We start from the raw sequence: 20,650 nt of genomic DNA on the forward strand, positions 1-20,650 counted from the left end.
AAGAAAAATCCACAACTAGAAATAAGAAAATTATAAAGGAAAAATCTCATTGGTAAAGACAAACATATAGTGAAGGTAGTGGATCAATCACTTGTAAGGCTAGTAAAAAGTTAAAAGGCAAAAGTAGTAAAATCATCTATATCTATGGTAAGTAGTTAAGAAATACACAAAACAAAAAGATGTAAAGTATGACATCAAAAACAAAACGTGGTGGGAGCTAAAAATACAGAGCTTTCAGAATGTGTCTGAATTTAAACAAGATCATCAACTTAAAATAGATGATTATATACATAGGCCATTATATATGAACTTCATGGTAACCACAAACCAAAAACCTATAACAGATACACACAAAAAAGGGAAGGAATACAAACATAATGTTAAAGATAATCATCAAATCACAAGGGAAGAAAGCAACAGAAGAAAACAGAAACAGAGAAGAATGACAAAACAACCAGAAAACAATAAAATGGCAGTAAGTACATACTTATCAATAATTACTTTAAATGCAAATGAACAAAATGCTCCAATCAAAAGACAATGGATGGCTGAATGAACAAAAAACCAAAACCCATTTATATGCTGTCTACAAGAAATTCACTTCAGATCTAAAGACACTTATAGACTGAAAGTGAAAGGATGGAAAAATATATTCTAAGCAAATGGAAATAAAAAGAAAGCTGGGGTAGCAATACTTATATCAGAACAAAATTGACTTTAAAACAGGCTGTAACAAGAAACAAAGAAGAGTATTACATAATGATAAATAGATCAATCCAACAAGAGTTATAACATTTGTAAATATCTATGTGCCAAATATAACAGAAGCTAAAAATATAAAGCAAATATTAACAAACATAAACAGAGAAAGAGACAGTAACACAGTAATAGCAGGGAACTTTAATGCCTCACTTACATCAATAGATAGATCAACCAGACAGAAAATCAATAAAAAACTGTCCTCAAATGACATATTAGACCAGACAGACAATATATACCAAACATTCCATCCAAAAACAGCAGAATACACATTCTTTACAATTGTATGTAGAACATTTTCCAAGATAGATCACATGCTAGGTCACAAACCACTCAATAAATTTAAGACAAATCATATCAAACATCTTTTCTGACTACAATAGCATGAAACTAGAAATCAATCACAAGAAGAAAATGGAAAAAACACAAACACATGGAATCTAAACAACATGCTACTAAACAACAAAAGATTCAACAACAACAACAACAAAAAAAATCAAAGAGGAAATTTAAAAATACCTTGAGACAAATAAAAACAGAGATGCAACATACCAAAACCTATGGGACATAGCAAAAGCAGTTCTAAGAGGTAAGTTTATAGTGATATAGTCTAACTCAAGAAAGAAGAAAAGTCTCAAATAAACAATCTAACATTATATCTAAAGAAACTAGAAAAAAAAGAATAAACAAAAACCAAAGTTAGTAGAAGGAAATAATAAAGATCAGACTTGAAATTAATGAAACAGACTAAAAAAAGAAGAAGAAAAAGAAAAAATCAGTAAAACTAAAAGCTGATTCTTTGAAAAGATGAACTTGACAAATCTTTAGTCAGACTCATAAAGAAAAAAAGAGAGGGCCCAAATAAATAAAACCAGAAATGAAGGAAGTTACAACTGACACAACAGAAATACAAAGGATAATAAAAAATTACTACAAACAATTATAAGCCAATAAAATGTACAACCTAGATGAAATGGATAAGTTCCTAGAAAAATACAATCTCCCAAAACTGAATCATAAAGAAATAGCAAGTATGAACAAACCAATTACCAATAGTAAAATTGAATCAGTAATCAAAAAACCCATGACATTTTTCACAGAACTGGAACAAATAATCCTAAAATTTACACGGAATCACAAATGACCGAGAACTGCCAAAGCAATACGGAGGGAAAAGAACAAAGCTGGAGGCATAACCCTCCCAGACTTCAGACAATACTACAAAGCTACAGTACTTAAAACAGTGTGGTACTGGCCCAAAAACAGATACAGGGATCAATGAACAGAATAGAGAGCTCAGAAATAAACTCACACACCTACAGTCAATTAATCTTTGACAATGGAGGCAACAATATACAATGGAGAAAAGACAGTCTCTTCAACAAATGGTGATGGAAAAGCTGGAAAACTACATGTAAATCAACTAAATTAGAATACACCCTCACATCATACAAAAAATAAATTCAAAATGGCTTAAAGGCTTAAATGTAACACAGGACACCATAAATCTCCTAGAAGAGAACACAGGCAAAAACATTCTCCGACATAAATCGTAGCAATGTTTTCCTAGGTCAGTCTCCCAAGGCAAAAGAAATAAAAGCAAAAATAAACAAATGGGACCTAATCAAACTTATATACTTTTACACAGCAAAGGAAACCATAAACAAAATAAAAAGACAACCTATGGACTGGGAGAAAATATCTGCCAATGATGCAACTGATGGGCTTAATTTCCAGAAAATACAAACAGCTCATACAACTCAATAACAACAACAAAAAACCCCCCAAACTCAATCAAGAAATGGGCAGAAGACCTAAAAAGACATTTCTTCAAAGAAGACATAAAGATGAAGATCAACAGGCACATGAAAAGCTGCTCAACATCACTAGTTATTAGAGAAATGCAAACCAAAACTACAAAAGTATCACCTCACATCTGTCAGAATGGCTATCACCTCACATCTGTCAGAATGATAAATGCTGGAGAGGACATGGATAAAAGGGAGCCCTCCTACACTGCTGGAATGGAATTTGGTGCAGTCACTATAGAAAACAGTACAGAGATTCCTTAAAAAACTAAAATAGAGTTGCCAGATGATCCAGTATTCCCACTCCTGGCCATGTATCTGAAGAAAACTCGAATATGAAAAGATATATGCACCTTCAGTGTTCACAGTAGCACTATTTACAATAGCCAAGATATGGAAGCAACCTAAATGTCCATTGACAGATGACTAGATAAAGAAGTTGTGGTATATATACTACTCTGTCATAAAAAAAGAATGAAATAATGCCATTTCTAGCAACCTGGATAGACCTAGAGATTATCATGCTAAGTGAAATAAGTCAGAAAAAGACAAATATCATATGCTTTAACTTATATGTGGAATTTAAAACATGAGACAAATGAACAAAACAGGAAGAGACTCTCAGACACAGAAAATAAACTTACGGTTTATTTACAAAACAGAAACTCACAGACATAGAAAACAAACTTATGGTTACTAAAGGGGAAAGTGTGTGTGTGGGGCGGGGGGTATAAACTAGGTATTCTGGATTAGCAGGTATAAACTACTATATATGAAATAAATAAATAAGGCCCTACTGTATAGCACAGGGAACTTATTCAATACCTTATAATAACCTATAATGAAAAATAATATGAAAACGAATATATATAAAAAACTAAATCACTATGCTGTATACCAGAGACTAATGCAACATTGTAAATCAACTATACTTCAATTAAAAAAAAAATTAAAGAAAAAAAACAACAAAAGTTCAGGACCAGATGGCTTCACAGATGAATTCTATCAAACATTTAAAAGAGAGTTAATACCTATCCTTCTCAAACTATTCCAAAAATTGAAGAGGAAGGGTCACTACCAAATTCATTTCACAAGGTCACCATTACTCTGATACCAAAATCAGACAAAGACACCACAAAAAAGAAAATGACAAGCCAATATCCCTGATAAACAAAAGATGCAAAAATCCTCAACAGAATACTAGCAAACCAAATTTAATGATACATTAAAAGGATCAAACACCATGATCAAGTGGCATTCATCCCAGGAATTCAAGGATAGTTCGATATTCACACTCAATCACTACAATACACCACATTAACAAGACAAAGATAAAAATTATGATCATCTCAATAGATGCAGAAAAAGCATGACAAATTTAACATCCATTTATGATAAAAACTCTCAACAAACTGGGTGTAGTGGGAACATATGTCAACACAATAAAGTCCATATATGACAAACCCACAACTAACAGCAGATTCAATGGAGAAAAGCTCAAAGTTTCTCCTCTAAGAATCAGGAATAAGACAAAAGTGCCCACTCTCACCATGTTTATTCAACACAGTACTGGAAGTCCTAGCCACAGAGAGACTAAATAAATAAATAAATGAATAAATAAATAAATAAATAAATAAATAAATAAATAAATAAACAAATTTTAAAAAGGCATCCAAATTGGAAAGAACATAAAACTGTAACTATTTACAGATAACATCATATTATATACAGAAAACCCTAAAGACATTACCAAAAAAAAAAAAAAAAAACAACTTGTAGAACCAACTAATGAATTCAGAAAAGTTGAAGGATACAAAATTAATATACAGAAATCTGTTTTGTCTCTATATAATTAACTATCAGAAAGAGAGATTAAGAAAACAATTCATTTATAATTGCATCAAAAAGAATAAAATAGCTAGGAACAAATTTAACAAAGAAGGTGAAAGACCTGTACTCTGAAAACTGTAAGACACTGATGAAAGAAACTGATAATGACACAAATAAACGGAAAAATATGCCATGCTCATGGATTGGTAGAATTAATGCTGTTAAAATACCCATACTACCCAAAGCAATCTACAAATTCAATGTAATCTCTATCAAAATACCAATGGCATTTTTTCACAGAACTGGAACAAATAATCCTAAAATTTGTATGGGACCACAAAAAACTCCAAATAGCCAAAGCAATCCTGAGAAAGAGGAACAAAGCCAGCGACATCATGCCCCCTGATTTCAAACTATACTACAAACCTATAGTAATCAAAAAAGTATGGTACTAGCACAAAAACAGTCACATAGATCAATGGAACAGAACAGACAGCCCAGAAGTAAGCTCATGCTTATAGTGAATTAATCTATGGCAAAGGATACAAGAATATAAAGCGAGGAAATGGCAGTCTTTTCAATAAATAGTGTTGGGAAAATTGGACAGCTGTGCACAAAAGGATCCTACTACTTTCTTACACCATATACAAAAATAAAGTCAAAATGGATTAAAGACTTATATGTAAAACCTAAAAATTTAAAATCCCTAGAAGAAAACATAGACAATAAACTCTTTACATCAGTCTTAGCAAAATCTTTTTGGATCTGTCTTCTCAGGCAAGGGAAACAAAAGCAAGAATAAACAAATGGAACTAATCAAAGAAAAAAGTTTTTGCACAGTGAAGGAAACCAACAACAAAACAAAAAGGCAACCTACTGAATGGGGAAAGATGGCAAATGACATATCCAATAAGGGGTTAATATTAAAACTATACAAATAACTTAAACAACTCAATACCAAAAAACAACAACAACAACAACAACAAAAACAAGCAATCTGATTAAAAAATGAGCAGAGGACTTGAGACAACATTCATCCAAGGAAGACATATGGATTACCAACAGATACATGAAAAAATGCTCAATATCCCTAATTATCAGGGAAATGCAAATCAAAACCACAATGAGATATCAACTCACACCTGTCAGAAAGGCTATAACCAAAAAGACAACAAATAACAAGTGCTGGCAAGGAGAAAAGGGAACCCTCGTACATTGTTAGTGGGAAATGTAAACCAGTGAAGCCACTGTAGAAACAGTATGGAGGTTCCTCAAAAAATAAAAACAGAACTACCAGAAAATCCAGCAATTCCACCTCCTGGGTTTCTATCTGAAGGAAACAAAAACACTAATTCAAAAAGATACATGCACCCCTATGTTCATTATTTATTTATAATAACCAAAGTATGAAAGCAACCTAAGTGTCCATCCATAAATAAATGAATAAAGAAGATAAGGTATATATATATACACATATACACGCATACAATGGAGTATTAGTCAGCCAAAAAACAGAATGAAATCTTGCCATTTGCAACATGGATGGGCCTAAAGGGTAAGTGAAATAAGTCAGACAAAGAAAGACAAAACCATATTATTTCATTTATTGGGAAATTTAAAAACCAAAACAAAGGAACAAACAAAACAAAATAGAAAGAGACACACAGATACAAACTGGTAGTTGCCAGAGGGGAGGGAGTTGAGGGATAGACAAAATAGAAGGGGATTAAAAGGTACAAACTTCTACTCATACAATAAATATATTATGGAGATATAATGTACAGCATAGGGAATATAGTCAATAATATAATAATTTGTTATGGTGACACATGGGTATTATATTTATTGTGGAGATCACTTTGTAATGTATATAAATGTCAAATCACTATGTTGCACGCCTGAAATTAATATTGCATGTCAATTATACATCAATACCTTTTCTTAATAAATAAAAAGAAACATAAGGGATAAAAAAGGGGAGAGAGGCAGCCAGCAGCCAGATTAGCATTATGTTCAGTAAATATTATACTGCTTTTAGTGCTAAACCTAAGCAAATCAAAGAATACTATTCTTAAATTTTATAATCAGTTTCAGTATAATATGTATCATTAACACCTAAATAATAAAAACAAAAGAAAGCAATCTACTACACATGAATCAAAGTTCTGGTTCAGCAATCATGTAAGAGAGCTAGTAAAATAAGGACACCTTAATTAGATTCAATTTGGAGAGCAGATCTATTCAAGTGCCACACATGTACATACATACACCTTTAGTACTTTTTCCCCTTGTCTATTACTTAAGTTCAGAAATAAGTGAAAGAAAAAAAAGGAAAAGAAACAGGGAGGGAGACAAGAAGGTGATGGGGAGAAAGAGTGAGAGAGGAAGGAAGGGAAGAAGGAACGAGCAAACAAGCAAACGAACAATGGTTTAAAGCAAAGAAAGACTTGACTTTTAACTCACAGAAACACAAAACTTAAACATAAATAAAATATGACTAAGTCACCTATAAAAATGACAGTAACAAGATCAAATTAAACAAGAAAACTGAATTATAGTTCTCAAAAAGTAGACTAAATTTGAGATACAGTTTAGAATTTTTTTTAAATAGGGAAAAAATTCCAAACAGAATTACTATGGACCTAGAAAAGCTCCGAATACTAGAATAGTATACTCCAGAAGAAAGTCTTTTAAAAAATAGGTTATAAGCTTCTTAAGGTCAAAAACCATATTATATTCATCTGTTTATTCCCCATGGTGTTTACACATAAGAGTTATTTAATACATTCTTTTAAGTGAACAATTCACTTATATTACAGCTAAATGTTAACTCTCCCTAAAAGAATATCCAAAAGCAGTGCTGCAAGAATCCAAAGTAGGGAGACCACCAATGGTTTTTCTATCATTACAGTACGACATTAGAAGGAAAAATTTGGGTTTCAGAAGTTTCTAAGCAAAGATAAGTTTAGATTCTTAAACGAACTTACATTGCCTAAATATTAATAAACGCTTAATAGCAATATAGGGGATCATACATCTGTTCTTTCTTTAATAAGAGAGAACAGTGTTTTTCTTTAAGTAACAGCAAGAGCTTTCTGCAAAATATTGCATTTTAAAAATATATTCACCAAGATTATTTAAAAAGCAGTTTTGAAAAGTTAGTACCAATTATACAAAATACTGTAAAAAGTATAGAAACTTGCCCTGCAGGCTAATAAAATTTTTATAATTACTAGAAAGAAGTGTAAATTATAGAAAATTTTAAACTGATTATGAAAGTAGGTGTTTCATTGCAAGTATCTATGTCTGATTTATTTTAATCATATTTAAACTTTTGATAAACTTTCACATTTATCAAAAGAGCAAGCTAATATCTCTATAAACCAAAATCTTACTGATAAAGAGTGGAAGAGGGTAGAATTCTTCCCACATAGCTCCACCAATTAGAAAACCTAAAACTGTTATGACTTATTTAGTACTCAAGGTCTTTGCGGATATTTATAAAAGAATTGGCTTCTCAAAGTTCTGAACGTAACCCTAACTTTATAAACCAGGCTCTAATTCTGATGATTTATAAAAACAGAAGTTAAATTTTTAATGGTATATTCTATTACAAAAGCCTTACGAACTATAGACATACCTCGTTGTATTATGCTTCACTTTATTATGCTTTGGAAATACTGAGCTTTTTTTTTTTTTTACAAATCGAAGGTTTATGGCAACCCTGCATTGTCAGATGATGGTTAGCATTTTTCAGCAATAAAGTATTTTTTTAATTAAGGTATGTACATTGCTTTTTTTTAAGACATAATGCTTTTGCACTTAACAGACAACAGTGTAAACGTAACTTTTATACACACTGGGAAACCAAAAATTCATGTGACTCATTCTATTATAATATTGAGTTTACTGGGGTGGTCTGGAACCAAACCTGCATTATCTCCAAGGTATGCCTGTATATTATTATATTCTAGAGAAGAGAACAAAGAGGGAAGCCAATGCAAACTCGAAAATATCTTTTCATATGCCAGTCTTCGGAATACTTCACGTAACCACTTAAAATAACATTTTAAAAATTACATAATATTTAATGATATAATAGTAATTGTTTCACTAGTAATTTGGAAATATAATCTCAGAAAGAGTTAATGTTATCATGTAGAAGTAATTCAATTTTTTCCTCACTTCTAAACTATTTTATTTTCTTCCTAACTAAAAGTGTTATTTCAGAAACTCAAGTTTGACAAAAATTTTCATTAAATGCCTCTAAAATAAGTCATAAAAATGTAAAAATTTTCATAATAGCAGCTATCCCAGGAGATTCTTATTTAAAGAGGGTAAAAATCTTATAAAATATTGGTGAAATAACTTAAATTTCAAAAGACTAAAACCAGTTATATATTTAGTCTCAACAGGTAACATCTTTACTTATCAACATATTCTTTTAAAATCAAAATGAAATAAAATCATTGCCATCTGCTTTAAGTCATATCCTAAATTACCAAATACAAATTAACATAAAAGCACTCTACATAAGTTTTTATACACCTCTACCACACTTTTGAACTCACTTGGGTAAATATGGATCTTTCCAACAGCAGCAGCAGTTTCTACAAAGTTATTTACCTTGTCCAGGTCTTGCAGTTACAGCTGCTCCAGCAGATGGCGGCTCAAACTCCTATCAAATATAATACTGTTATTACAGTGACCTACTACTTTTATGCAATTTATAATAAAACAGTAGCGATATCACAGCCTCACCTTTGCTTTCTTTGAGTCTGGATCAAACCTTTCAAGAATTAATTTAGCCGTTTTGTAAGTTTCTTTTTCCATGACCTCTTCAAGCTGCAAACAAAACTTTCCATAAATTGTCACATATTAAAACACACATACACTACTTATTTTTATAAGTCTTATTCAAAAAGTATTTAAATACAAAGCTTAAAATAAACAGCACATAACATACCCAGATAGCATGAAAGACTTCCTACATTCAAATAATTAAAATCCGGATTTTTAAAATGGCTTCTAACCTCTAATATGTTACTTTTATTTAACAGCTTTACTGCAAGGAAATACCAAATATTGCTAATTGTTTACGTATAATGAGGAGAATAATTACATGCACCAACTTCAATAATGGAATGTGCAAAAATCTATCAGCTATCATTATTGGAAGTTATTAGACATGACAAGCAAATGACAGGCAATTCCTCAGATTTATTTCCTCATAGCACTTAATGCTATTAATTTAAAGAAGGTCGTTAGCCAAGAGCTTTACAAAATAAAATCTCTGTGCCAATTAACTGCTGTCAGCATCGATTTTAGATTATTTATTAGCAGAAGCAATTAGCTTGCTGCAAATGCAGTGAAAACTCACTAACTGGGAGAACAGCCATGCTCTCTCATGGAATTTGCTCAAATGACTTTAAAAGCTGAAGCTCCCTCTTTTTTATTTAGATTCATACAACTTTAGAAGGGAAAAACTGAACACAATAAGAATTTAAGTAAAAATTTTACTGAGCTCTATGCTCACACTAGGGATTGTAATTAAAGCATTCCATTATTATAGCATTTTATTTACAATGTACTTCAGTCACTTTATGGTTGAATATATGGGTTTAATTTAAAAAGTAATCACTAGTAAAATATCATTTTAGCAGTTACAGCCCAATATCAGAAAAAGCTTAACTTTAGAACAAGACAATCATAGTTGTGGCAAATAGCTAATGTATAGAATAAAAGACTTATGTAAAACTTGGAACAGGACCTTTTCCTTCTCATTGACCACTGATAGCCACTTAGATTCATTAAATATGCTTATTTCAAAGGACATTTATTTTAAAATGCAAAGAAGAGCACATTTACCAAGTTAAAATACAGCTTAAAATATACTGCCACAATAGTAGTTAATAGATTCCTCATTAAAAACTCAATTTCACATTTAAGAAGTGCTTAGATGATTTATTAACCTTGGTTTAGTGAAATTAAAACATTTTTCTAATTATTTCAAAATTATGATAAATTCTCAAAACAAGCAAGTTTAATTTTCTTATGTAAAGAAACTGTAACATCACCTTAGAATTGGGGGGAAATTGGGGGTGGGGATAGAGATAAGGCATGATAGAATATATCCCCAAATCAACATAATCTACATGAAATATCAAAGAACTGAATCAATCCCTGATCTCTACAAATTAACTTAAAAAAATTTTTTTGGTGGGGGGAAGTAATTAGGTTTATTCATTTATTTTCAGAGGAGGTACTGGGGATTGAACCCAGGACCTCATGCATGGAAAGCATGCGCTCTACCACTTGAACTTAAAACCCTCCCCCTTACAAATTAACTTTTGATGGTTTAGACCAGTTTTGTAACAAGAGAACTTTATGTAATGATGGAAGTGGTTTATATCTGCACGATACAGCAGCTACTACTATATATGTGATAAGTGATCACTTAAAACATTGCTCGTGAAACTAAGGAACTGAACTGCAGCTACTTTTATTCCATTTTAAATAATGTAAATTTAAAAAGCTACATGAGGTTAGTGGCTACAGATTTGGACAGCATAATTCTACAGTAAGGCTATTGCTAGGTTTAAAAGGAAGATTAGATACAACTATGATCTTTAAAACAACACACAAAACTCAAAACCAAAATGCCACTTTTACCAAACAACTGCAATTCCTAGTACATCATTCAGCAAGTATTCATGCTTATGTATATGTACATGTAAAGTAACTTAAAATCATTTTAAAAAGCAAAAGATAAATATCCATTCTCTCTTTCTTTTGCATTTACTTCTAAAAATTTTTCCCATAATAGCTTAACACATTTCTCCTACAACATTTTAAGTAAATAATATGTTTTATAGACATCTGATCAGTTGGAAGAACATGAACATGAAACTCTGAAGTCAGAAAAGATCTGGGTTCAAAGGACATCTCCATTCTTAATTAGCTGTAGAAAGACTTTGAGCAAGTCTGTTAGCCTTAGTTTCTCCTTTTGTAGAGCAGAAACATTAACACTGTCTCATAACACTGTTGTGCAATTTAAATAATGCAGGAGAGTCTACAATAGTACCTAACACAAAGACACAAAATCGTCAATGATACTTAAATTATTCAGAATGCGTCTGAAACAGTCTTTTCAAATATCCAACATATTAATCCATCCCAGGATTCAGGAATGAAAAAGTGAATTCTCAGAATTCCCTAAATTGTAAGTTATTCTGTATACTTCATAATATTTTATATATTTTAAACAAGAGGGAATGATATAACAAAGAGTGAGTTGTTTTCTTGTGATATTGTTATACTAAAAGTTTCAGAGATTTTTATTTAAAAAAGAGAATCATAAACACATGGTTGCTTATTTATTATGAATCAACATTATTTTGACAAGATTATATATTTTGAGAACATACAAAAATTACTTCTACCTGATACAGAATTTCATCATAGAGAAATGAAAAGGACACTAACATAAATGTCAATTTTTTTTAATTTTGAAAGATAATTCTATAATATTTAAATTATAATTCTTGAAATAAAATTTTAAAACACACAAAGCATTAATTGCCCTATCCAATATTCATGATCCTTGTTTCATAACAAGTATTCCAGATATAGAAAAACTTCTTTCATTTTGCATTGACTTGGATCAAATTATTAAGGGTGTGCCCCAAAACATCCTCAACTCAGAGTTAGGTACATGCTGTGCCATTTAAATTCATATTTTTATAATGATAAATACATAAAAATATTGTCTCATTTCCCTGATTTTGGTTTTGCTTATGAAAGCAATATTGTTTTGACTAATTCAGATTTTAAATCATTTTCTGATTTCATATGAGTATTCCACAGTAATAGTAATCTCTCTCTCTGCATTTCTTCTGTTAAAGTGGTTACAAAGATCTGTAGCCTACAGTGAATATTCAAACACTGGAAAATGCCCGCAAACATTATTGGGTAATATAAAAATGTAACATTTGAAACTTCTAGTGAGGCTAACAGCCCTACATAGAATCACTTGATGCAACTGCCAATTGTAGGACTTCTTTTGCTTCCAAAATTTATTTCATGGACTATCACTCACAGGATTTTGTATACAGAATACTCTGTATATAAACTCATTAATATTTATCTGTAAGAATAACTCACCATCATTAAGAGAAAGGGCCTATAAAACATATTTATAACATGGCCACAAAAGGAAGACTGCCTGATTAGATTGTACCACTTCTCTTCTCTATGTCCTATCCTGTTCCCTGAAATGTCCACATTAACCTACAGCTCAGCATGTCAAGATATCTTGCTCTTGCTTTCAATGACATTAGTGGATTCTTTTGAACCAGTAACATTTGTAGTGATTGTTAAGCTTAAATTCTCAGAGAATTATAATACTTCCTTCCATGTTCCCAATTTCTCAACTGATCGAGAGAATTTCCTGAGAAATGCCAGAAAAGAATCACCATATAGAAATACCTGTATTATTCTGGAAAAAGCACAGCACTTTCATGAAGCCACTTCGAGAGGTCATTTTGACTCATGTTTTGATGGATTTTGACTTAAGATCACAAAATATGTGACTGGCAGAATGTACACATCCAAACTTGGGAAGGTTTTTTAGGTAACTAAAGATTAATTCCTGGCTTTATTTTAATAAGTAAATTACATTACTTACACTAAGTTCTTAGATTTAAAACGTTGTTACTCATTTTCCCTTTCTAAGTAATTTAACTTTTTAATCAGTTGATGATTCATATTTATTGTTACAAATTACTTCCACACGTTACAAATTACATTACAAATCTATCCAGATTAAAGAGATGCAACCTTGAGGAAACCACCTTTAATAAAACGTCAAGTAGTAAATACAATTTATATTAATTTTTTTAGTGAAAGAGAAGGGTTAGGAGTTGGCTAATTTTAAACCAATAGTTATTTTTTTTTCTGCCAGCATTTTTAATATAAATGTGGAGTTAAACACCAATGAACATCAGTTTTGATTACATTTTGCTTTTGCTCCAAAGTAATGTCCCTTCTTTTTCCTCTCAATACCAGAACAATCATTAGCAAGCATTGCTCCTTATAAATTCACTCTTAATACTTATTGTTCTAAACAAAGTGTAAAACTACTCAAACAAAGCAGGTCTGTTAAGGACTTGAGCAATAAAGGCCAGGGAACAGCTCCCAACAGCAACAGTTCTTTAACTAACAATCAAGTCAAAGCAAACTGTGTTCCCTAATTAATGAAATGAGTTAGGGCTGCCAACTTATTTTTCTTTAATCATAGTGCAAGAGAAATGTCATGCTGAACTAGTCTGTAATATTTTTGCTTCACGAACCATTTAGATACACAAAACTATTGAACCCTGAACTGAATTTTCCAACTGTCAGACCTAGACGGAGCATCTTTTATGTTGTGATTCCATCAAGGGCTATTAAAGAATAGCGTGGTTTGCCCTTTCACAGAATTTTCCAAGTCTGCTCTGTTACTCTACTGAGAGTTTTTCCCCAATCATGTGTTCTCCAAGATTCTGTCTTCTGGTCATATGATGCCACTAACATTGATTCAGCTTCTCATCACTTAGAATTTTTTCTCCTTATTTTTTTCCTTTTTTTTTTTTTTTTTCCTTTTTCTTTTTCCTTTTGTCTCCCCTCTTTGTATTTTCTACTTTAATCAACATTTCTCCCTTTTGGTACAAGTAGGGCTTGGCTCTGATCAACACTACCAGCTCTTCTTTTTATTGCATTGGCAAACTAATCATATCACAACTTTCATATCATTGAGAACCATCAGTATTTCCTCATTTTGAATTTCTGGCTGTTCCACAATTTACAGAATGCCAGAAATATAATAAGATACAATGGGAATATTTCTATGTTTCAATTTAGAACCATCAAAAATGGCAATGCAATTTGGTAAATACCTCACAGAACACTGAAGAGGGATCAAACAAAATGGATAATTTCAAAATTAAAGTTCCTTTATTTATTCAGGTACTTAACTCCCTCAAGACTAGTGTCTTGTCTTACCAATTCATGTAATTTTTAACATTAATCTTAACATTCATAACTTTTATTAGTTTCATACTTGTTACTTATTACATGTTAGATTAAAATACACTGAATTAATTTTGCATCTGATTAAATTTAATTAAATAAGTTTCCATGTAACATACTGCTATCAATTATCATTTTTATATCTCAAAAATATATGAAAAAAGTATCAGTAAATTCAAGCCAAACACCAAGTTCAATTCACTTATTAAAACTATTATATACCAACCTCTAAATATCTAGAGTCCTTCCTCTCTTACTCTTGGCCCTCCTCTTTCCAGCACATCTGAAGGACGCATTTAATGGCTCCACAATACATGCCCATGTGATCAGAATTACTGATAGAAAATGGGAAAAAACAAAGAAAAACTATTCTCTCTTCCTCTCTCTCCACCCCCTCTTCTTCAGCCAGGGCTGTTTTTGTTTTTGTTTTTCATGTTAAATTTGTCTTTTACAACCTGTCTTCCTGATTCCCTCACTCATAGCCTTATCGTGTCAAGAAAATCTGAGAACTGACATATGTTTGGCCCTTTTGGGGCTCTATTAATCAATCTAGATATCTACCTTTTTACCCCTCTACCTCATTTATTAGTCCCCCAATATGATTCATTTACTTACTTCTCAGCTTCCAACTGACATGGACTCTCAGAATCTCAAAAGTCCATCTAACTACTTTTTCCTGTCAATCATTATTACCTAGCAAAAATATTCATAATTTAGCTTCACCATTAAATTGCTATCTAAAAGCACACTTGTTCCTTGGAAAGTCATTACTTACAACATATAAGTATTAATTATTCAGTTCTTAATTTATTAGTTTTATATAAATTAACTTTAAATAAAAGTTAACTTACTATTTTTTTCTTCTGTGATTTTAAATCATCCAATGCTTCATCTAGAAAACAAGATTGAAATGAAAACTAAATCAGATATTAAGATACTTAGATACAAGAAGAAAAAATCATGCCAAATGATATACATTAAGCAACTGCAAGAAAACTTTCTCATTTAAGGATTTCTCACTGACTTGTACAGACAAAAATTATCTCAATCTTTATCCATATAAATTTCATATATTTCCCTATATTATATTTTATAAGCTCAGTAGGGGGAAAATGGCTTTACATAGAATAAAACACCTTTCCAAATTAAAAATATATATATATATACACATACACTTAAAATGTTTTCATAAACATTACTTTTTATTATTTCTCCTCCCTTTCAACATCCCACCCACATTAATTTACAGAATTAAAACCAAGTATCTTTTTATACATTGGTAATAAAAATGTTCTCTCTTTGTTTATAAGGAAAGAAGTACATATTTTATTAAGTTATTCAACCTTCAAGATATTGAGCACTAATAAAAAAAATCTTTGAAAATCTGTAGTATTATACCTAAGGAGGGACTTGGAAAGGAAAGGAATACTACTTCCTTTTCAAAATTAAAATTTCCAAGATTTGACTGCTTAGTTAGGTTGCATTGGTGGAACATGAAGAATCACTTCAAAGGATATCATTTATGAATGTCAATATCTGCTTTACAAATTTATTTTAGGTTTCTAGTTATCTCTAGAAATAATTAACTGGTATAAATAGGAATACTATTCTGGCTGGAAAGAAGAAAGACTTATAACTTAATTTAAACCTTTTACCAAATAGAATTTAAATAACTGTTCTTAATGTTTAATTAAATTTACAAATAAAACTGTTATCTCGTCACTGAAGTTCTGGAGTAGCAAACATCTGAACATCCAATTCAAAACATATTATTTACGTAAAAATCCAAAGAAATACAAGCTTATAAAAAGATGATTTTACTATACTTTTTCCCAAAAGGTATCAAGTAGTCTTTAATGTACTAGCAGACTTATTAAAGGGAGAAAAAAATCTGCTGACATCTTTAAAGAGAATAGTCATCTTGAGTTGGATAAGATCAAGCTAAATATCTATGGCAAACTATTTTAATGCAGAGATCAGCAAACTTTTTCTGTAAAGAGCCAGACAGTGAATATTTTAAGCTTTATGGGCCAAAAGGCAAAACTGAGTCAGTACTTTCAAAGCAAAAGAGTAAACAAATTTCCACAAAACTTTTATTGACCAAATTCAAATATAGTAATAATTGAGTTCAATTTTTGTAACATAGGTCTGGCAATGAAAAGAATGGAATTATTTTTTTTTTGGGTGGGGGATAACACTTCACTTGATTGAGATTCACAGTTAGTGTTTCCTATCAACAAAACTGACTGCAAATGTTAATCTGTTTATCTGTAATGAGATTTCATAATTTTATTTTTGAAAATTTTTTTCACACAGATAAGTGCTGCTAAATATTGAAATCAATCCACAAGCACATATTTTAATTAAGCTTATTCACTTTGCGAAAAGCATTTAGAAAATTCTTTAGACTCTTCTCTTGATATCTGCCTTTTATCATGTCACTGCAAATTAATCATTTCCAGTTAAATGGATTTTGAAACCTGGAAATTTCCTGCGTACTTACATGGGGTCTGAAAAACACTGCTGGAAATGTAGTTTGAGCACAGATAATGCACTTGCTACAAATGTGTGTCGAATGGAGATCTTGCTTCTTAATTTTTCATAGCACTTCTTGAAAAATTACTTTTTGTCATTACAATATTATTTGTTTTCTAAATCACTTTACAACAGTATAGATTTCACATATAAGGACTGTTTTGTCTTGTAATCTTAGATTAAATTCATTAAGAACTATTATCAAGTCTGCAGCAAAAGCTAATTTCCAAAACCAGTTCAACTCATAGTGACTGAAGGTGGTTCTTGTCACTCAGAAACATTTCAATCTGGGCTCTGAACTCAAAATATCACAATAAAACTTTACTACTACTAATCCATCCAACTGCCATGCAGGTCAAGATTTTAAGCTTCTATTTCTGATAAAAGTTGGCATAACTGATGATGATTAAGTCCATAAAAGCAAATGAACTTCCCCACTGAAACTGCTAGTTCAATAACACATGATAGGTTCAAGTATGCTCTGCAAGTATCTCTTGTTGAATAACATAGTGGATAATAACACTTACAGTTTCGTGGGCTTTGAATTAATCCAAGTAAGCCTTTTTCTGTTTCACACATACTCTTACCACATAGTTGTAAATACATCTTAGCAGATTCCACTTCAGGTTGTACTGAATTAGTGTTTTCTCAACTTCTTTGAAAATATTCTCTCCCAGAATGTTCTACACAGACTGTTTCTAAAAGCTAATTCTTCAGTCACATCAAGTTCAATATTGACATATCAAGTTCAGTATTGACACCTCAAAAAACTACAATTGAGTGATATCAATAACATCTGTCAACTCAACAAAAGCCAGTGACAATCACTTGAAATCATTTGTCTTGTTTTTAAATTAACTATATTGCTTCCGATGTTCTTAACTCTTCAAGCAGTTGTTCTTGCCAAAAAGGCTAATGGCCAAGCAATGTTTTCTCTAAACACATTTCTTCAGTTGCTGTCATTACACAATTAACTCACCATTGATAAATGTATTTCTTTGCTTCACAAATAAGCCACTCAGATAGTTAACTTTGCTTGAAACTCCATTTTCACTTTTTATTTTTATGGAGAAATTCTGCTATGATGAGATATTCCATTTTAAATGTTCTAATTTTTCTGACCATACCTTTTCTGTGTGTTGGGGATATCATGATGAGAATCTTAGCATAGTAATGCCAATGTATATTTGAATTCTTCTAGTACATTTATAATGTCATTGCACAATAAGCACAATGCTTCATGATTTGGTAATAAAATAGTCCACACTCCATTGTGCTCTAAAAGTACAACATTTGAAGTCCAATTTTCCCTTCTTGTTTTCACATGATAAGCATGTACTGGTAATAGTAAATAAAACTGTCACAATATAGCAATATACAAGGCACCTGAAATGCTGTCAATTTATAACTGTGTCACTATGATTTGTTGTGCATCCTGCAAAAGTCTGAAGTGTTGAGAATACCATACAGCCTGTCACAACTACTCAATTGTACCATTATAGAATGAAAACAGCTATAGACAACATATAAATGAATGGGCATGTCTGTGTTTCAATAAAACAGAAATTTGAACTTCATAAAATTTAACATGTCACAAAATATTATTCTTTTGAAATTTTTCAATGTTAAAAGTGTAAAAACCATTATTAGATCATAAGCTATATAAGGTGGTGGGCAGGACTTGGCTCACAGACTGGAATTTGCCAACCCTTACTTTACTCTATATTAGGTCCAACTTGTAAGACAAAGTAAATACAACTAACAGAGAACAAAAAGCAAGGACACAACCAATAGCTTCAGGCTTAAAAAAAAAAATATATATATATACACACACACACACACACATACATATATGGTACCTAACTTTATATGCTAAAAAAAAGTGTAAGACTGCAAGACAATGTCTAATGAAGTCTATTTTATGTACATGCAATAGCTATTCAAATGAATTCATAAAAATTTTTTTAAAATGAAAGGATCCATGAAATAAATTTTTAAAGCAAAAAGCTCCTTTATAAATAACAAAATCCCACTGTATAGCACATGGAACTATATTCAATATATTGTAATAGCCTATAATGAAAATTGAATATATATATATATGTATAAGTGAATCCTATGCTGTACACCAGAAATTAACATATTGTAAACCAACTATACTCCAATTTAAAAAAACCCTTTATATAATAAGTAAGTCCTGATGTGCCTACTTGTAAGTTAAACTATTTACACATTTTCCTTAGAGAAGTGTTTCCAAGGGCTCTTTTAAAATAGTTTCTTATATTTTTTACTATTTTGTTAGTTCCATGAGGTCAGAGGGCATATTTGTTTTAAACTGTCTTCCCAGCATCTACTATATTACTAAATATCACTGGAAACAATACAATAAGTTCAATTTCCCTAATCTGATTAAAAGTATCAATAGTTTCTAGAACCACAGCAAACACACTTAAAGGTAAAAATTAGAAGCTCTTCCAACAAAATCTCCTGATTCCACTTCAATTCAATATTATACTAAGTCCTAACCCATTAAATAAGGCAAGAAAAATGTAAAAGGCAAGAAAAATAAAAAAAGAATAGGAATTGGAAAAAAAAAGTCAGTAGTATCAGCCCACATGTGTTTAACACTTTGCAACTTTCATACACTTTCACATATAATTTCATTTAATATTCGTAACGGTCCTGCCAAAACAAATATTTCTGTATTCATTCTATAAACTAGGAAACTGAGGTTCAGAGAACTTAAACTTATTTGCAGGACAAAACAGGCATGATAGAAATAACACAAATGAAAAATAGAACCAATTCGATCATTCATAATCCTTCTTATGCTTTACAGTAAACAACTCTTCAATATTTACCATATTGTCATTTCAATATACCATTTCACAACCTTTCATTTCAACTACAAACCAATGTATCGTAAGACGGGTTTTTTTAAATGTATCTATAAAAATTTAGAAATTAAACTTACTATTTCTTTCTGTTCTCTTGGAAAAGAAGAAAATAAGCACTGTTCTTATGCTCCAGATACTACAGAGGAAGCAAAATTCAGAAACAAAAACCGTAATTAGGATGCATGAATTAGAAGCCATATAAATGAAAACAAATACACATTTCCAATTAGAGTTAGGTACACTGTTTCCCTTTACTTTTTGAAAATTAAAAGCACTCCTTTCTTTCAGAAGCCACCAGAAGTACACTGTGCTTTCAAAGGAGTTCTCAATCTAAACTCCACAGATCTCCTGAGAGTCCCCCTAAATTGCAAAATTGCTTTTGTGTACGAAAGTGCATTTCTCTGGAGAGACCACTGCCTTTATCATTCTCAAAGGGGGTCTATGAATCCCTCAAAAGATTAAGAACAGATTATAAAATTCCTTCTTACTAGGTAAGCATCAACTCCAAAAATTTATCTATTCTTATGTGTTAGGGAAAAACATGTTTTACAAATCAAGAGCATTATACAAATGTAAGCTGCTACTCCTTCCCAGTTATTTAACATTAGAGGGATCTTTTCTACTAAACAGAATAAGCTATCTGGAAAAAAATAAAACCTTACTCTTAAAGAAATAAAAGAATGATCCTAAACAAAAACTTATCCAGATCATCTCTTAAATTCAATGTAAATAAACCAAAATTCCTTTCTCCAT

At 31.1% G+C, this 20,650-nt stretch overlaps 1 protein-coding gene across 6 annotated transcripts in view; it reads right to left on the reverse strand.

The window, feature by feature from the left end:
* LNPK (lunapark, ER junction formation factor) overlaps positions 1 to 20,650 on the reverse strand; it is a 65,500-nt gene that overhangs the window by 25,459 nt on the left and 19,391 nt on the right. For 4 of the 6 annotated variants that reach the window (XR_012507049.1, XM_074363917.1, XM_074363919.1 and 1 more), the window contains exons 5-8: positions 19,975 to 20,033; positions 15,317 to 15,357; positions 9,159 to 9,254; positions 9,024 to 9,075 (exon numbers count right to left, since the gene is read on the reverse strand). Coding sequence is in view for 4 of the 6 variants with exons in the window: in XM_074363917.1 (XP_074220018.1) it covers positions 9,024 to 9,075; positions 9,159 to 9,254; positions 15,317 to 15,357; positions 19,975 to 20,033 (248 nt within the window). In the remaining 2 variants the exon portion in view is untranslated. The remainder of the gene's footprint in view (positions 1 to 9,023; positions 9,076 to 9,158; positions 9,255 to 15,316; positions 15,358 to 19,974; positions 20,034 to 20,650) is intronic. The other 2 variants (XR_012507050.1, XM_074363918.1) reach the window with 1 other exon arrangement.

Source organism: Camelus bactrianus, chromosome 5 (genome assembly GCF_048773025.1).
Source record: "Camelus bactrianus isolate YW-2024 breed Bactrian camel chromosome 5, ASM4877302v1, whole genome shotgun sequence".
NCBI lineage: Eukaryota > Metazoa > Chordata > Mammalia > Artiodactyla > Camelidae > Camelus > Camelus bactrianus.